The 17,642-nt window shown below is 32.4% G+C and overlaps 1 protein-coding gene across 2 annotated transcripts; it reads right to left on the reverse strand.

The window, feature by feature from the left end:
- Positions 1–177: 177 nt before the first annotated feature.
- LOC146541311 (ubiquitin-conjugating enzyme E2Q-like protein 1) lies at positions 178–17,623 on the reverse strand. Of its 2 annotated transcripts, none has more exons than XM_085201740.1 (6): positions 17,470–17,623; positions 6,720–7,327; positions 2,465–2,657; positions 2,130–2,331; positions 1,307–1,554; positions 178–1,049 (listed from the first exon to the last, which is right to left on the reverse strand). In XM_085201740.1, exons 2-5 carry the CDS (start codon positions 6,848–6,850, stop codon positions 1,319–1,321), a joined length of 762 nt encoding a protein of 253 aa, XP_085057866.1. In that variant the 5' UTR covers positions 6,851–7,327; positions 17,470–17,623; the 3' UTR covers positions 178–1,049; positions 1,307–1,318. The 2 variants fall into 2 exon arrangements, with proteins under 2 accessions (XP_085057866.1, XP_085057944.1); XM_085201818.1 differs by lacking the exon at positions 17,470–17,623 and adding an exon at positions 14,742–14,895.
- Positions 17,624–17,642: the final 19 nt, after the last annotated feature.

Genomic DNA, 17,642 nt, shown 5'->3' on the forward strand with positions numbered 1-17,642 from the left:
AAAAGTTTTTGGACACATGCTTCTTGTTAACTGTCTTCAGGGATATGTAATTTATGAAAATGGCATCTCAAGATCAAACTCAGACTTGAGGACCACTTAGTTTTGTTGAGAGAGAGATTTACGTTGTTATATAGTATTTTTTATGGTTAGTTCATTATGAGAGATGAGACACAGAAATAAAATCAGATTTTTATTGAGCAAGTAATTTATTACACTCATAACATTGTATATATATTTAATTCAGCTATACACAAATTGTGCCGAATTTCACATTTTACATAGAAAATAAACATCTTTGGTTCACTAAACAAATCAACAACATCAATTCAGATTTGTCTTTATACATTTCTAGAGTAATTATAAACATTAAAATAATGTAATTGCAGCTTTCAACACATTTTTTTCTTATATTTTTCATTTGAGCATTATTAATTATTGAATTATTCAAAAATATACTATAAAATTTAGTCTAATACTGCCACATTGAGGTGAGTTTTAGTGAAATAATAATAATTAAAATAACTAATTTACTTGTCATTTTTCAATTGATTAATATAATAATTTTATTATTTATAATACAAACGTTTAAATGACTTCGGGACGGACATATTTTAATAAAAATTTTGACACATGATTTTTGCTAGAAAATAGTTACAAAGAAATAGTATATTCAAACTGTAGTGCCTATTAAGAAAGTATGAAAATTGAAGCTTATGGTGGCGATAGAAATCTTAAAATAAGCAACATTGACACTTGTAGCACAATGAGTTTTTGGCACACACTATTTACAACATGAATACTACACAGATTTTTTTAAAAAATTAGCGCATATGCTGTCCATACGCAATATCTTGTAAACTAAGTACATCCAAATGTAATTGAAATGACATTAAATTTTTACTGTACTCAAAGACAAGATTAATAAAATAGAAAATTACACAGATTTGTTTACTATTTCGTAACTAAAATAATTACAATTAATACAGTTAAAACTACAAGAGATCCATTCTTCTTTTCCTTCTTCCTCTTCGCTTGCTAAACAGTGACACCTGAAACATAAATACATTTAAAATAGCTATTTTTAATGATGATATAGAGTCTCATTTTGCTCGTTCATTCTTTTGCCATGAGAACTCGCTTAAAGAGCATGAAGGAACTTTTGGCCTTGACGAAAAAAATGGATTTAAAATAAGTAATATTAAACAATATAGAGCAGCCGACGAGTCGTGGCCCTGATGAAGTTTTAGTAAGAAAAATATTTTAGCTAACTTCACGGCCAATCCTCGCCGATCGTACTATATCTTACCTTATTCAAAATTCAACCGTCAGACAGCGCCGGTGTGACCCATCCGTATTTATCGTGTGTTTTGACAAGAGAGCGGAAAGCTTCCTCAGCTCGTCGCCGCGAGAACTCGCGAGAGGAGCGCGGTGGGACCCTCGCCACGCGGCCCTGCCCCTTCACCACTGATGCCGCGAACTGCATCACGACAGCCTCCACCGTGTACGCGGACGCCCAGCCGCGTGGCGTTAGTAGCTCCATGCATATTGCTCCACCTTTTAGTTAATAAATGTTATACTACTTTATTCATGATGTAATATTTTCATTTAACTACGTTCCCATTAAGACACTTCCGTTCCTCACTTATCACAGAATTCTTGAGGCATTGCGTGTTGAGTGGCGGAACTCGTCACGCGGCGGTCTGCTTCGTTACCAGAGCGAGGAAATGAAAATATTAAATATATCATTACCTCGAGTGGGAATCGAACTCACAATTCGCAGTCGCACGTTTCTCACGTATATTCGTAATTTAAATACTTATTACGAGGATCGAAGTTGATAAAGTATATAAATTGAAGAACGGAATAGGTACTTTTACTTTGTACAAAGTAAGTAAACACGTCTGCGCCCAACTTGTAGTGATATTTCAATTAAATATACAATACATTTCTTTAACCCTCTTTTAAATAAAGTAAATACAAATAGATAAGGGATCTTCCAACCGTTGCCAAGTCCCAAATAAATAATCAAAAATAAAATCGCCTTACAACACCGTATAGGTTGTCAGAAAAATAGGGAAAAATATTATACAAATTTGTACGTGTAAATGTGTATATATATATATATATACCTTCCATTACAAATCCCTTCTCTATTCGCGGCTCGATGACACGCATGAACGGCGGCGCGAAGGGGAAATTTTCCGGGAATATCAGGTGTAGCAGGATGTTAGGTATTTTCAGCTCTCGGAGATCTGACGCCAAGTCGCTCTCTGGATCTATCTGATGCAGCCTCACGTGCCACTCGTATAAGTTGTCGTTCACTAGCTCTACCTTTAAATAAAATCAAATCTTTTTATACATATACTTACCTAAATTATAATTTATACATATGTAGGGTCATAATTATCATAAATACGTATAGCAATTATTATTTAGTATAATAGTATATATGTGCTAAACTTACTGTAAAAATTGGATCAGATCTATGATCTTGCAATCGTTGTATTTCTTTGAGCTCCTTCATGAGTCTCCGAGACCGCACCGCCGCTGCTCTCTCCCGCGCGTCGTGTGATCCTCCAGATTTTTTCTTAGCAATTGACGAAGCCGCGGGGCTTGCTGGTAAGCTCGCAGGCGCTTCCGCCGGGCTCACGCCATCTCTGAAAAATTAACAAATGGTTATGTGAAACATTCAAATTACTATTACAACTTGTTTTGTTTTGATTAATTGTGAAATGCTGTACATATGTCTGTTTAACTATATTTAGCAATACAGTTGAACACGTTGTACGTAATAATTTCGAAGAGAAAATCGCAGTCACTTCTAGTAGTAGAAGTAGGTACACCTATACCTAACTAAAATATAATATAGATGATATACTGGCGAATTACGAGTTCAGGTGTTTTTTTTCATAAGAAAAAACAAAAACAAGTCATTCATTCCCGAATTTGACCCATTTCATCAATCCGTAATTTAGGTTATCTAAAACTGTTTCAGTGACAGCAAGTGTAATTCATCCGGAGAGCATTTAAATAACATTCTCATGTAACTAATGTTTTAGTTTCAATTATATTTATTATTCACGTATTTTTTTATAATTTTGAAAAAAAAAATATGTTTCTTAGTTAATATAACTATCGTTTAATGGCTTTTTCTGACTAAATCAATTTTCAAAGTCAATTCACCTCTTTAGCTTGTAGGTTTCGTATAAACAAATAAACTTTATTTAAGTAATTGATGAGTTTAATACACATTGTAGCATATTTAAATAGGCACAATGTAAATATTAAAATATGAATGTATCCAACCACAGGATGTGGTATTTATTACGAGAAGATAACGATGAGTTTAGTTTCGAAGAAAAATACAGACAAATATATACAGAAAAATAGGACATTTTATGTTTTTGTAGAATAGCACGATTGTTTTCTTGTATATAAACTAAAATCCATTTCATTTCTTAGTAATATATAAACTAAAATCCATTTCATTTCTTAGTAATAAAAATCAGCTGTCTGGTAAAATGTTTATTGGTGGTATAAGACATTGTTATAATAGGTACTTAGGTCTAACGTCGTTTTATTGAAGGTCTGGTTGCAGAATGCGCATCACCGGTCAACGGCCTCGATTACTGCTTTATGTACGATATGAACGGCGTAAACAAAAAACATTAACGAATTCTATTAAATCTTATATGTTGTATTAGGATATTAAAAATATTGTAATAATAGTTTCAATTTTCAATGATAAAATGTACCTAAGATTTTTTTCAATTTGCAAAAGTCTAGCTTTTGCAGCTTGGCTTTTGTTGTTATTATATTTCACTGTCAGTTATTAATATTAGTTTGTATATAAATGTTAGTGCTATTATATATACACATAAACACGGGCTATAGCGCTAGTGTTTACAATTATCTATCTATATATATAATGGTCCAGTTTAATTATTAGAATTACATGGCAGCCGGCTTGTCGCTCTGTTAATAGCTACACTGATAGTGTATCGCTTTAAATTACGAGACAGACAGCTTTCTCTGATATTATCGATGTATGAACACGTTGGACATTCAATCATTTTTTTAATATATAAAATTTAAATTTTATAAATATTTGTTATCTCCAGTGAACTTTACAAGTTGGTATTCTTATATTGTTTTCAATAGTATATTTTAATCTTTATAATGTCGAATAATTTCACTTACTCGAGTGTGTAAACATGACGTATGTAGAGGAAAGGTCTAATTCGTGTGACATATTATAACTCGTTATGTAGGTAAACCCGGTTTTTCTGTTCCGCATTGGTGTGACGCAGTATATCTGTCGCCATATACCTACATACATACATATATACACACATATATACACAAAGTCTTTGTCTCGTGCCGTTTTGAAATGGACACTTCGGCACGGATTTGTACTTCCTTGACATCACTTTTATCTATCGTAATTAGTACATTTCTAATCTGAAAACATTATTTGTGGAAAGCGTTCAGATAATTACTTATCTGTAGATAATCTTTGGGTTATCAATTATATTTATTTGAAATTAGTCCGTGTTTTTTTAGATATATTCTATTACAGCATAGGGTTGAGATATTTTCTATTGTAATATATACATGTACTAGCGGCCCGCCCGCGGCTTCGCCTGCGTGAACTACGTTATTAATTTCTGTCTCCATGAGTACCTACGTCCTATAAGTGACATCCATGCAAAATTTGAGACTCCTAGCATTTGTAGTAACGAAGTTTCATACAAACTTTCAACCCCAAAAACAACCCCTTAGAAGTCGAATATTGCAAATTCCCGTCTTAGCGAGCACCTACGTCCTATAAATAACTCCTATGCAAAATTTGAGATTCCTAGCACATCTAGTTTCTGAGATTTCATGATGAGTGAGTGACCTTTCGATTTTATATATATAGATAATGTATATTGAAGTTACAAGTTTTGTATTTAATTCTATACAACAATCCTCAAGAAATTATATGCTCAATAAATAAATTATTTAAGAAAAATATAGTCCACTGTAGGGTAGGCATTATATCAAGAGTGAACTTAAATAATCATTGTTGCAATTTCCATACAATTTTTAATGAAACACGAATACATCAACTGCATAGGTAGGTACGTTTTGACGTTAGCAATCAATTGCAACTGCTTTGTGTACGCATTATAAACAGGAAGACTGTGTATTACTTGTTATCTTTGTTTAGAAACATAGCTCCATATATGTAACAAAAACATAAAAAAATATTGAAAAATTGTAAAAAATGTTTATAAGATATTTCTAGGTTTACCTACTAACATAAGTTGAAGTCGATATAATAGACCTTAAGCTAATGGATGTTAACAATAATTATACCCTACTAATATAAGTTTCAGAGAGAGGTCACTCGTAGAATCCAACTCGGCTGGGCAGCCTTTGGGAAACTACAAAATATCTTCTCGTCTAGTATCCCTCAGTGCCTGAAGACAAAAACTTTCAACCAGTGTGTGTTGCCAGTGTTAACATATGGCGCTGAGACGTGGTCCTTCACTGCAAGCCTTATCCACAGGCTCAAAGTGGCTCAGCGAGCGATGGAGAGGGCTATGCTTGGTATTTCTCTACGCGACAAAATTCGTAAGCACAGGCCGCCCTCCAACCAGGTGGACCGACGACCTTAGGAAGACAGCGGGAATCCGCTGGATTCAAAGGGCGCAGGACCGGACGGAGTGGCGAGAATTAGGGGAGGCCTATGTCCAACAGTGGACGTTAAAAGGCTGATGGATGGAATATAAGTTTCAATTTGCGTTTTAGTATCAGATAAATATTTAATTTATGTATATTGTATATATTATATAACGTTTCTTCTCTTTCAAAGGGTTTGCACAATTTTAAAAATCAATATTTCTAATTGCATTAGAGATTATTATCATACATTCCACTGTTGTTAAGTGTAGTATTTCTAAAGTATATGGCACATTACATTCTTTATATTAATATTTAAAAATCCTACTAATATTATAAATCTGAAAGTATGGGAGGATTGATGTTTGTTTTAATTTCCGTTTCCCACTTTCCGCCGAATTCTGGAGGCATTGTGAGTTGAGTAGCGGAACTCAACGCCACGTTTTGCCTCGACCAGAGCGAAGAAAGGAAATATAAATTTAAATAAATATTTCATATCTTTGAGTTGGGATCGAACCCACAACCAGTAGCGTTTACAGCCCTACTTTATGGCCCTACTTTATTAAAAAAAGCAAAATAAATGTTGATACAAAAGAGGGTTTCTTATTATAATAACTGTTATTTTAAAAAGTACGGTACTAATGATTAAAGGATTTTTGGAAAGTAAAATCTTTTTAATGATAATTATCACGTTATAAAAATTAAATGCAAAAATATTGATTTATTAAAAACTTCTTCATTTAAGGCATCTTGCTAGCACATGTTATGATTAATTTAATTTTTGATTACTTGCCCACATGTTTACCCTATCAATATGGTCCACAAATGTCCGAAGACATTCTACATCTTAAAGTGAACACAAAAAAAATATAATAAAATTATTTTTAACATAAAAAGATATGCGTTCTATATCACCATTTTCGAGCAATATGAGTATAGGTACATATATGATTACCGATCATCGTTGCAACTATTAATTTAACTATAAAATTTTCTATCTCTTTCCTATTGTGTAGACGAATGTACAATAAATAATAATGTTATTAATTTACCTGTGACGGCGAAATAGCCCGCGTCTAGCTGGCGACCCGCTCGGGCCGGCTCCCTCGTTGTCAAGTTTCTCTGGAGAGCGAAACAGCTTCCGAAAAGCCGCTGCTACTTTCTCCTTAGATCGCGAAGTCATCGTGCACTATATATTTATCACAACTAAATCTTTAAAACACTATAAAAACACTTTGGTTATTATTTATTTACACGACACTTCGCGGCGATCCGTCAAAACTGATAGAAATTTGAATTTAGAATAGTTTATTTGGCATGCCAGTACATTACTATTATTTTAAATGTTCATAAAGCGCATCACTATCGTACGCTGTCTAGTGCAATGGATGCGCGATGTGACGTCCAGACGTCTGGTTACTCGGGTAGTGAGCTCGCTGATGAAATCGAAACTTGGCAGTTGGAATCGAGTGGGTCAGTTATCGATGGACTGATGCGCAATGTGGAGGGCGAACGTTGTTGTGTCACAGTCATGACACAAAGCGTTGACGCATGTCGAACTAGAACTACCACACGCCGTTGCGCTTCTCGAGTGAATGAACCAATGCTAAGATTATATTGCGATTCTATATCTTGCGTGAACTCAATTCGTGGCCTAGCCCTGAAACAAAGAAAACAATTATGAATTTTATTTCATTAGTAGGTCAATATAACAGCTAATTAATTTTGGCCGTGAATTTTGTGTTCCGGCTAATATTGTTGTGAATTAAATATTTTTGTATGTAAATACTTTAGTAAGAATCCTGATACAAGAAATAAAAAATAAGGTCAATTTGTATAGTTGTGTAACAAATTATTATTATTATAACTTAATGTAAGTGTAGCTAGCCAATATTATAATAGTATTGGGCTTGTAGTGGGTCTGTGTTATAATACCTACAGATAACTTCACATACATGCCTATAACTTATAAAGTATAATTTAATATTAATTTTAGTATTGCCAACATTTATTATTAAAACGTTAATCAAATAATGTGTAAACGTTTCTTCCCAAAGAATGTTACTGTGATTGATGTCTCACATAATCATGTAATGAAGTTAAACGTCAACAGGTCTCGTAACAAAAAGGATTTATGTGAAAATAAATATCCATTGTTTGTCACCTTATTTTTTCACATCCCAGTTTGACCTTCTTGCGTCCTTAATCGAAACGGAGGACATTCAAGCCCACGCACGTTGGCAAATTGCCCGGTACTGTTACAACCCTTAGGGATTATGGAGCCTTCGTTTTCTCTGTTATTGTTGTTTTATGAAAACAGTAAATAAACAAAAATATCATGTGGCTATTAAGACGGAGAATGAATACGGGTGCTGCCATAAAATCAATATTGATAATAATCATTTTCAATTTCTTTGCTACTCGTATATTCTTTAATTTGTATATAATTGTACAAAAAAATTACATGCATCATTTCATGTTGTGGTAGTTTTTAATTGTTTCTGGACATAATATGGTACTATATGCGAAAAATATTTAGCATATACTAGGTTAGGCATAGTGGGGTGTGAGGCGTACTGCAACTCTACACGTAGCTATTGCAAGTTCTGAAAACCAAGACTGACGATTGTCACTGAACATCATCCATTGTGTCTTTACATTTGTGTATAAGCATGAGCCTTATCTATTGTTGCGAAGTTCTTCTGAGACGCAAACAGAGGCGTACGCCTGCCTCGTGGTGTAGCATACTTAAAAATGTTCTATTTTGAATTAATTCTATATTTTATTTTCCTCCATTGTAGTGTTTGTTTTTTTGATTTTGCACAAATATGTTTATTTTAAAATAAATAAAACATAGATACATATTCAAATATAAATCAAATTTTAGATATTCAAACGTAATCAAGACAAGTCTTATGTTGATTATTATTATTGTTTGCGTACTGGCTTAAGCAATAAATCCATCTCGTTTATGCGATGGCGCGTTCTAATTTGAAATGCGTTTTCCAATATCGTTTTAGGGTGGAAAATAAAATTTTAGAGGGGAACGTTAACCCCATCTTTTTACAGACATATTTATCTATAAGAAAATCGATGAAAAAATCAAACAAACTGACTAACTCAAATACTTTAAACTATGTTAAAAATATAAATACATATTACCATTGTCTTCCACGAGCGCTTTAAATGTACACAATGTTGACATAACAAATATAACCATAAAAAAATATTAAAATTATATTATACAGAGTGTTTTTGTCATCACCACTTTAAATTATACAATAGTTTTAATTACTCGATAATATAGTTTAAATACTAGATTTTGCCAAAAATGAAAAAGTTATGTTTTCAAACAACATAATTAATAAAATTATCACTGTAAAATAAAACGCCATTTATTAAGAATAACGTACTCAAACATGTCAAAGCGACGTCGCACATGCCTCATTCATGGAATTGAGTTGTACGTATTGGCGGTGAATTTGTTTAGGTTTATTATTGAAAATAGTTAATTGCGTAAAATAGAACGAGAGATATCCCTTTCTTGTCCTGGCATGTTTTTGTGAACGAAAAGTGGTAGACTGGCAACGTTTAGTTGTATTTTTTGTAGTAGTAGGTGTTTATGTTTTTGGTATCTATTCGTAACTGCGTCACATACAGTCTGGAAAAACATCGTGAAATAAAAAAAATCCTACATCTAAATCTTATTTTGATATTTTTTTAGGTATGGGTTTGAAATATTTTACCCTATATGTATGCTGCTCCCATAAAAGGAGCACAGACGCTTCCACCCTGTTTATTTTATTAACATGCAACGATATAATACAAACCGTCGGTTGACGCATCATGCAGATACGGACGTAAGGATCTTTTGTGCAACAATTTAAACTTAAAAATCTCTTCATAAACTAAACTATGTAAAAACTTTACCGATGCAAAATTGAAAATTAAAACTTGTGTTAAAATTATTGACTTTGTATAACCTAATGCTTAATTAGGTTTGGATTACGACGCGAGAACCAGTTCATACTTTACTGAGAGTAGGTGTTTCTTTTTTATTTATACGTAGTTCATTGTTGTTTCTCAAACTCATCTCCCAAAGACTTACGACTTACTAGGTATGTTATATGTAGGTAAGGTTTATTACTCATATATTGCAAAAGTCCCGAAATTCTGGGACATGTGAGCGAGCAAATTGTTTTGAATGAGTCACGTATTCGGAGCATCTGATGCTGGTTAGAGGAAGTATTCGATGAATATCACAGACGTGCGTGTAGAAAGTGGCTGGATTTTTAGACATCTTTTTTAACGAGACGGATACAAATAAAAATCGAGTTTTTCTCTATTTTCTGTTTAATTGTAGAGACTGTGTGTTGAGTAGCGAAACTTAACGCTTTGTCTAACTGTTAGAGAACACATCGGGAATGTCGTGTTGTTTTAGCACGCATCGGGAATCTTCCGATACAAACTTATTATAATAATAAAATTTCATTAAAAATATATATATATCTAAATATTACTTTTAATTGCAATTAATTTACAGCAGGAGCATGAAAAAGTTGTCATTGAAATAAAAAAGTCAAAAGGTTTTCAGAAATGAAGTAAGTACCTACATTAAAATACAAAGGCGTGGGCGTTATATAAGCGATTCGAGGACGCTCAATGAATTACGGACGGATGTCTTCTCGAGTCCCTCTCTTATGATTGCCGTACGTTTACGGCATATATGAAGAGAATTTATTTACGTCTTGAACACATTGTTGTTATGAATCGTTATCCTATACCGTTGTATAAGGAGTTACGTAAATGTTTGTAATCATTATATAATAATTTTTTTAGCTTCACGCTTTATCCCGAAATACCAGGGTAGGAAGAGGGCACTCCTCCTCCTTAGTGTGCACTCCGTTCTCTGCTTTCCATTAAATTTGTGACACTTTTTGTTATCAGAGCAGGGAGAATGAATTAATTATTTCCCCCTAGAAAGTGGAGATCGTTGGGATTATCGAAAATGAATTGCAAATTTAGTGGTTAATCTTGCTGTACGTTTTTATACCTTTACGTAAATCTTTTCTAAGCATACCCAGATCATATTATGTATTTTATTAAACAATAAACATGGAAGAAGGTCATGTAAAGAGTTTTATGGCCCTCCATAATCCGGATGGTTTGTGTGAAGAAACAACAACATTTTATTATTATTTTTTTATCGTGTTTAAACTTAATTTAATTGGTAACATTTTTTAATATGTATTCAATTCTTAGGTCTCATATACATGTAGACGCTTCTATTTTACTTCTAAATACGCCTTGGTTTGTATTGTACAAGAATCTAAAATGAAATTAACAAAAAGGCTTAGGTAATTTGCTATTAAATATATACGATAAACTTACGATACAAAATAATACACAATTTCCTAATTGCAAAACGTTGTCTATAGAATGCAGGCTTATTGCACCAGATTTAATAACAGTACTGCACCAAAATGTATACGTGGGTAGCTACGTATAAAAGCCTCGTGTCACGTAGATACTTCAGCCATGACGCAAATTTTGGATCAGCCGCTCTCGCTAACGTAATCATTAAATCAGCACAGTCAGGGTTGTCTCAAGTAGTTTGATTCAATTGGAATTCATAAAATTTTCGGGTTTGTTCAGGTTAGGCGAAGGACCTCCCGTATAATATAATATTCACTAGTGGGCGATTGCAAAAATAATACAATAATTTTATAAATATTCAAATAACAATAAAATAATAACTCATACAGTATTAAATCGTTAGTATAAATCAACCCTTCGTTTAGACAGTAAATTACGACAACCCTCGTGCCTTTAAAAATGTGCAGTGGCTCCACGCCACTTTACGCACTGCATCACCCTCTACGATTTTCCTTAACGTTGGAAGACTGAATCACTTTCCTAAAAATTTAAACGTTACACATATAGAAATAGAATCATTACATTTAAAAAACAAAGCACGAGCCGGGCTCGCCCACCGGGGGTTCCTCACGTGAACTAGTGGCTTTAATTTTGCCCGCCTTTCAAGGCTGACTTTTTTAGGATTTAACCACAAATTTATAGTTTTCTGATTTTTTCCTGAACTAATACTACATGTAGATGCTAGCTCCTAAATTTCATAATTCTAGGTTAACCGGAGGTACCCTACTAATTTTGATTCCTTTTAAAGTTTATACTATTGAAATACTCGTTTTTTGCGCTATATACGATGTATTCAGGAAATCAAGGGACCGTAGATCTGCGTATATCGTTGGCATTTCAACTCGATATCTTTAGGCGTTACTGAGATAAAGGCTCTCGACAGACATACAGACAGGTGGACGGACAACAAAGTGATCTTATAAGGGTTCATTTTTCCTGAAAAGGTATGGAACCCTAAAAATGGATTAATCATAAATTAAATCCCGATTATTATTTTTTATGTTCTGCTTTTGGTGAAAGAATCCCGCCTTTTTAGGTAAAATGTTCAAAAATCCCGCTTTTAATCCAGAAAAATCTGGTTCCGACTGTTAATCGTAATGAACTATTGGGTTCGTTTTTTTTATCATTTATGGAGTCAGTATTTTTGTTATATTAATGTTTTCGTACGACAATTACATAAAACTATCGTTCGTAAATTAATCATACAGACAAGGAGACGTCTCACGTGACACGTCAGACCTCAAACAAAGTGACAACCAGCTTTGTCTATTGTCCATTATCAGTTTATTTATTCCTATAATTTGTTACAGCAATATACAGCATATCAAATAGATATGCTGCAAATTCAAAAATTAAAACACTTCATTCCCCACTCTATCTTTAAGGTAGACAGAGAGAAACGAGAACAGAAATTTTCGAATAATATTCATTCGATATGAACGTAATGATAGCGCGATCTAACTTCCTTCAACGCCATCTATATTCGCGCCCCTTAAAACTTGCGACAATTATTTAATTTTTAATCTGAATTGATTGTGTTGTGTTTGTATAATATTTTAACATTGAAAACTAAAGTATCAACCAATTTAACAGTAACTTTACAGCAATTTAGTGAAACATTTTTTTTGTATAGATATACTTAACTCTTGTATTTTAAACCGATTGAAAGAAAACAAATTTACCAATATACAATACTGAAAACTACATTAAATTCAGCTAAGACGTTTCTAAGATTAGTGTGCACAAGCAAAAATTTAAAAATTTTCAAAATTATTGTTTTGGGTTCTATTAGATACATCCTACTTATATTATAAAAGAGAGGATAAATGGATAAACTTTACAGTAACTAGAAAATAAATCTGAAATAATTTATTTTTATTCTAAGTTTCTTAATAGATTACACAATCTTTTAAAGTTTCAAGCTGCATACGTTAATAAAAAGGGGATAAATCAGCCGTAGGTACTTATGCTATATATAAGCTGTGTAGCTTCTTCTAAAATTTTTATTATCTACTGCGCATAAGAAATTTTTCTTCTTGAGTTAATAATTGACAAACCATTTGCAGTCGGCAGTGCAATGGATTGTAAATAAATAACGCGATATCGATTCTTCAATAACATACCCACGTACATATTGAGAATGCATGTATCGATTCCGTGCTCAGCATTTATAATATAACTTGTATGTAATGTTTTTGCAGAAATGATTACGATAGCCAAGAAATAGAGCTTTTTACTGAGTAGGTACCCTATCTCTGTCTGTTTAATAGTCTATTGTCATAGATGCACTCGGATTTTAACTCTTCATCCTCGTAAACCAGTATTGTCAGTTTTATAGCGTGGATAGAACAAAGGTCGTTAAATACGAGAGCACTTTTATTTACGTATATATACCTACATATATAGAGTTTAGCTGGGATTAGGTATACCGTATACCAACCTAAGGTATTGAATGATTTTATATTATGAACTTACGGTCACTAAAACCCATTCAATTCCAGTTACTAAAATAGTTTTTATTATTGCTATTACAAAGAACATTTCTGAAAGTAAGAGGACATGAGTTCAATTTCGGGTACAGGTCATATATGAGTGAATTGTCACCGGCTGTTTTGGAATTTAACTTTTTCAAAGTTATAAATAAAATGTTAAAAATGTGAATTTAAAGTTGTATATATCTAGGACTTATATGATTAAAATATTAAAGCCAAATCATATTGCTTTAACTAACAAACGTTTGTTGTAGTGAAAAATATAAACCTAAGTAGTTAATTTAAATCAATAGGTAAGAATATACATGCTAATTTGTTTTACGTCTTTAAGAAAAAGAATTAGTTAACACTTTTAGCATTCCTATACAAATATTAAATGTAAATATTGTTTGTTTTATTCGAGACGGTCGTTAAATTGAGAGATTCAAACATGACGTAGCGTCGTTAAGCACAATGGCATTTATGATGGCTACCGCGTGGCGCCGGCAATGATTATCGTTCTGATGTCGTTAGACCCCTATAAAAGTAGACACAATGCCGATGGCCGTTTCCTCTGAAGAGGTTTACATTAAACAACAATTAAATTATCATAATATAGTTGGGAGTTATTAGTTACTCTAATATTAATAATATCATGTCTCGCAAGAAGGACTATTATATGTATTATTTTATAATACAAAATCTGTATAAAATTACTATACTTAAATCCAAATTGGCATATAGTTTTTGCAGTCTTTCCGGAATTTAGTCTTAGCTGTGCAATCAAATAAAAAATACACTAAATACTTAACTCTGTACAAGTCTGTACCGGTTTTGTCAGTAAATATTTGAAGATGAATAACTACTTAGTCACTAATAAATGTATTCAATTATATATTTTTAGTAGTTATTTTTGTAATAAAATAAAAAGTGTTGTAGTCGATACAATCATTTCATGACATTAATTTTGCATTCATGTCTCATTCTCCAATTTCCACCCATTTAAAATACAAGATTTACGAGAAAATAAAAATAAAGCAGAGTAGCATTGGTAGTACCTTCGAATTAACTTTATATATAGACAAAAAAATAGATATAAAGAATGGCAAATAGTACAAAGGATCAGGTCGCAAATAACTATAAAAAGATTATCTATTTTGGACATACCTTCGGATTCGTCCCTGCAATGTTCACAACTCACTGGGTAATGATTAAAAGTATTTATTATATTTCATCGAACACGCCTTTAATCTAAGTACTGCGCAAAATGTTCTAGTTTTATACTTATTTACATAATTTGGTCATCGTCTAAGTGAACTATAAGACAAACTCTTCTTTCGATAAACCACCATTTTCTATTTCGTGCACGTCTCGTCCTTGCAGAGTTGACAGCTTAGTGAGAAGACGATAAAGTGTCATTCTTCTCAACGTTCTTGTTTCTCTTTTGTAGAGCATTATAGTATTACTAATTAATTAGCATAGTTAAAATAATTAGATTTCTACCCTTTGTAATTGCACTGAAACGCAATATGAAAACCCTTTAGCTCCCTCAAAGGGTGGTTGAAAACAGGTAGTTTTGCAATCTAGATACATACAATACCTACTGGGTTGAGTTGGGGTGCAACCAATTTCACAATATATCATATAATTAAAATACTTTTGTTTCATGTGAAAACTATAGAATTTACTAGAAACATATTATCCAATATTTCCTGTACATTTCTTTTACTTATAAGTTATAATCGTAGTATGTATACTCGGGTAAACTTTATTGCTTTCTTGAGGCAAATGTACAATAATAAGAAAACAGGTCACGCAAAAATGTAATAACAAATAGGTAGGTACTTAATATAAATCTGACATTTTCATGGAAAATATCTATCGTTTTAAGCTTTAGAAAAATATACCTACTATTAAGTAATAGTAAAAATTAAATAATATAATATGAAGTGTTAAGTGTAAGTTTCATAAAGCGTGTAGTTTTAGAAATTTCAGAATTAATACAGAGACGAAATTAAGAAACTTGTTCTACGTTTATTTACTTATCCTGTGTCTACTAATACATATGTATTACGTGGCAGATGCAGGGGTCGTGTATTCAAATTTCTAATAGGAGTAAACGAGTGTGTGCAACGTTGGGTTCCATAATGGCAGAAATGTTAAAAAAATACAATGTGACTCAACTACTATTACTATAGTAGGTCAATATAGGATTTCTGTTTTTGCCTCCCCCGCAATATACGGGCGATGTGAGACGATAAAGTTATTTACGTCCAGATATATTTGTTATTAAAAAAAAAATGCCCTACAAACATACAGATAATAAACGAATATTTAAAGATAATAACAAAAAAATATAACTAATTAATTATCTGTGCAATACTACGTCAGACTTAATCAATCTTTGGCAATATTTAACAATATTTTTACTAAAATTAGTATCGAGACCAGTAATCGTTGCAAAGTATCGCTATTCAGAACAAGCTGTAACACGGTTGCCTTGAAGTCGCCACATGAAATTGCATTCAACAAGCATCTCTTCCTCTGTACGACAATATGGATGTTAGATAAATGCATATATGGATATATACCTACGTAGATGTACACAGTTCTGCAAACAATTGATAAGCCATTCGAATGTTAAGTATTATTAACATAGAGTTTAGGTACCTATCCATTTTGATACTTAACAAAACAGAATTTTATTGTATTTTTATGTTTTAATTTAAATGTCACCCATATTTAAACTAAAACATAAAATTGTTTTAATTTAAGTATAAATAATTGATCAATAAAAGCGACAATCGTAGACAATTTATAAGACGTTCAATATATAATTACGTTATCAAGAATTCAATGGTATGTTAAAATCGCTTGCTTTCTCATGTGGAGTAGGTAAATATGTTATTTTTTGAAAAATCGATGCCTTATTATATGTTAGAGGCCAGGCATGAATACCTACTCAGGGACATGAAATATTTATTTAAATTTACATTTTTCTTTCTTAGCTCATGTGTTGAGGCAAGGCGCGGCGTTCAACACGCATGGCTTCCAGAATTCGGTGAAAAATGGTGAACGGAGAGTCTTAACATTAGGTTCCCTCTGCCTACCCTAACTGTGTGCGGGATACGGCGTGCCTATGTCTACGTTTTATGGGTCTATATTATACTTATGGTAGTTTCCTAAATGTATTCTTCAATAAAGAATACTAAACTTAACGATTAGTCTTACAAATATTTGATTATTCTAACAAACATTTGTATATTATGTACTTATTTAATGTGTAAACACAAAAATGAATAACTACGTTCCTAGATATTAAAGGAAAATGTTGACTTTTAATTACATAGGTAAGAACGATCTTATTACCTATGTAGGTAAATGTATACACATGTATAATACATATATAACAAAGACATAGTTATTAATTGAATCTAGAAAGTGTTATTAGTAGTTTTTATCTTAGGTAAGGCACTGATTTAATTACAAAACGTGATTTTTTGTTTATGACTTTTGAATGTCAGTATAAACAAACAAACTAGGTACTTTGTAAAGAATATCTATTTTCAAAATTATTTTTAAAACCTATAGATATATTAAAATTAAATATACAATTAGTTTATTAATTAGTGTTTAATTGCATGTCTTAAGCCCTTAAGTAATAAATTATTACTATATGATTTAATAATTACTGTAAAACCAACAGGAAATACATATATTTCAGATTAATTAATGTTTATAAAACATTCTTACGGAATTTCTTTTTAAATGACATTTATCACAATTATAAACACAAACAAATAGCCAATTACCAATTTGACATACAGAAAATTGATTGCAGTAGAGTCAATATGAGACTTGTTTATAAATCTAACATACGATAATATTTACTAACCTGACGTTCACACGGCGACGGCGACGGCGGAGAGACCTAACGCACGCAGCCGAGCCACAGCGGCGTTCCCCGCACACTGAGGCGCTCCTCGCCGTCAGAGGTCGCCTTACCGTCCATCGATCCACCCTTTCGTCACCCCATCCCCAAGCCACTGTGCTCTTATCTCAACTGAA

The sequence above is a fragment of the Heliconius melpomene genome, chromosome 1, assembly GCF_056956725.1.
Source record: "Heliconius melpomene rosina isolate 202511_hmr_F chromosome 1, ASM5695672v1, whole genome shotgun sequence".
Lineage (NCBI taxonomy): Eukaryota > Metazoa > Arthropoda > Insecta > Lepidoptera > Nymphalidae > Heliconius > Heliconius melpomene.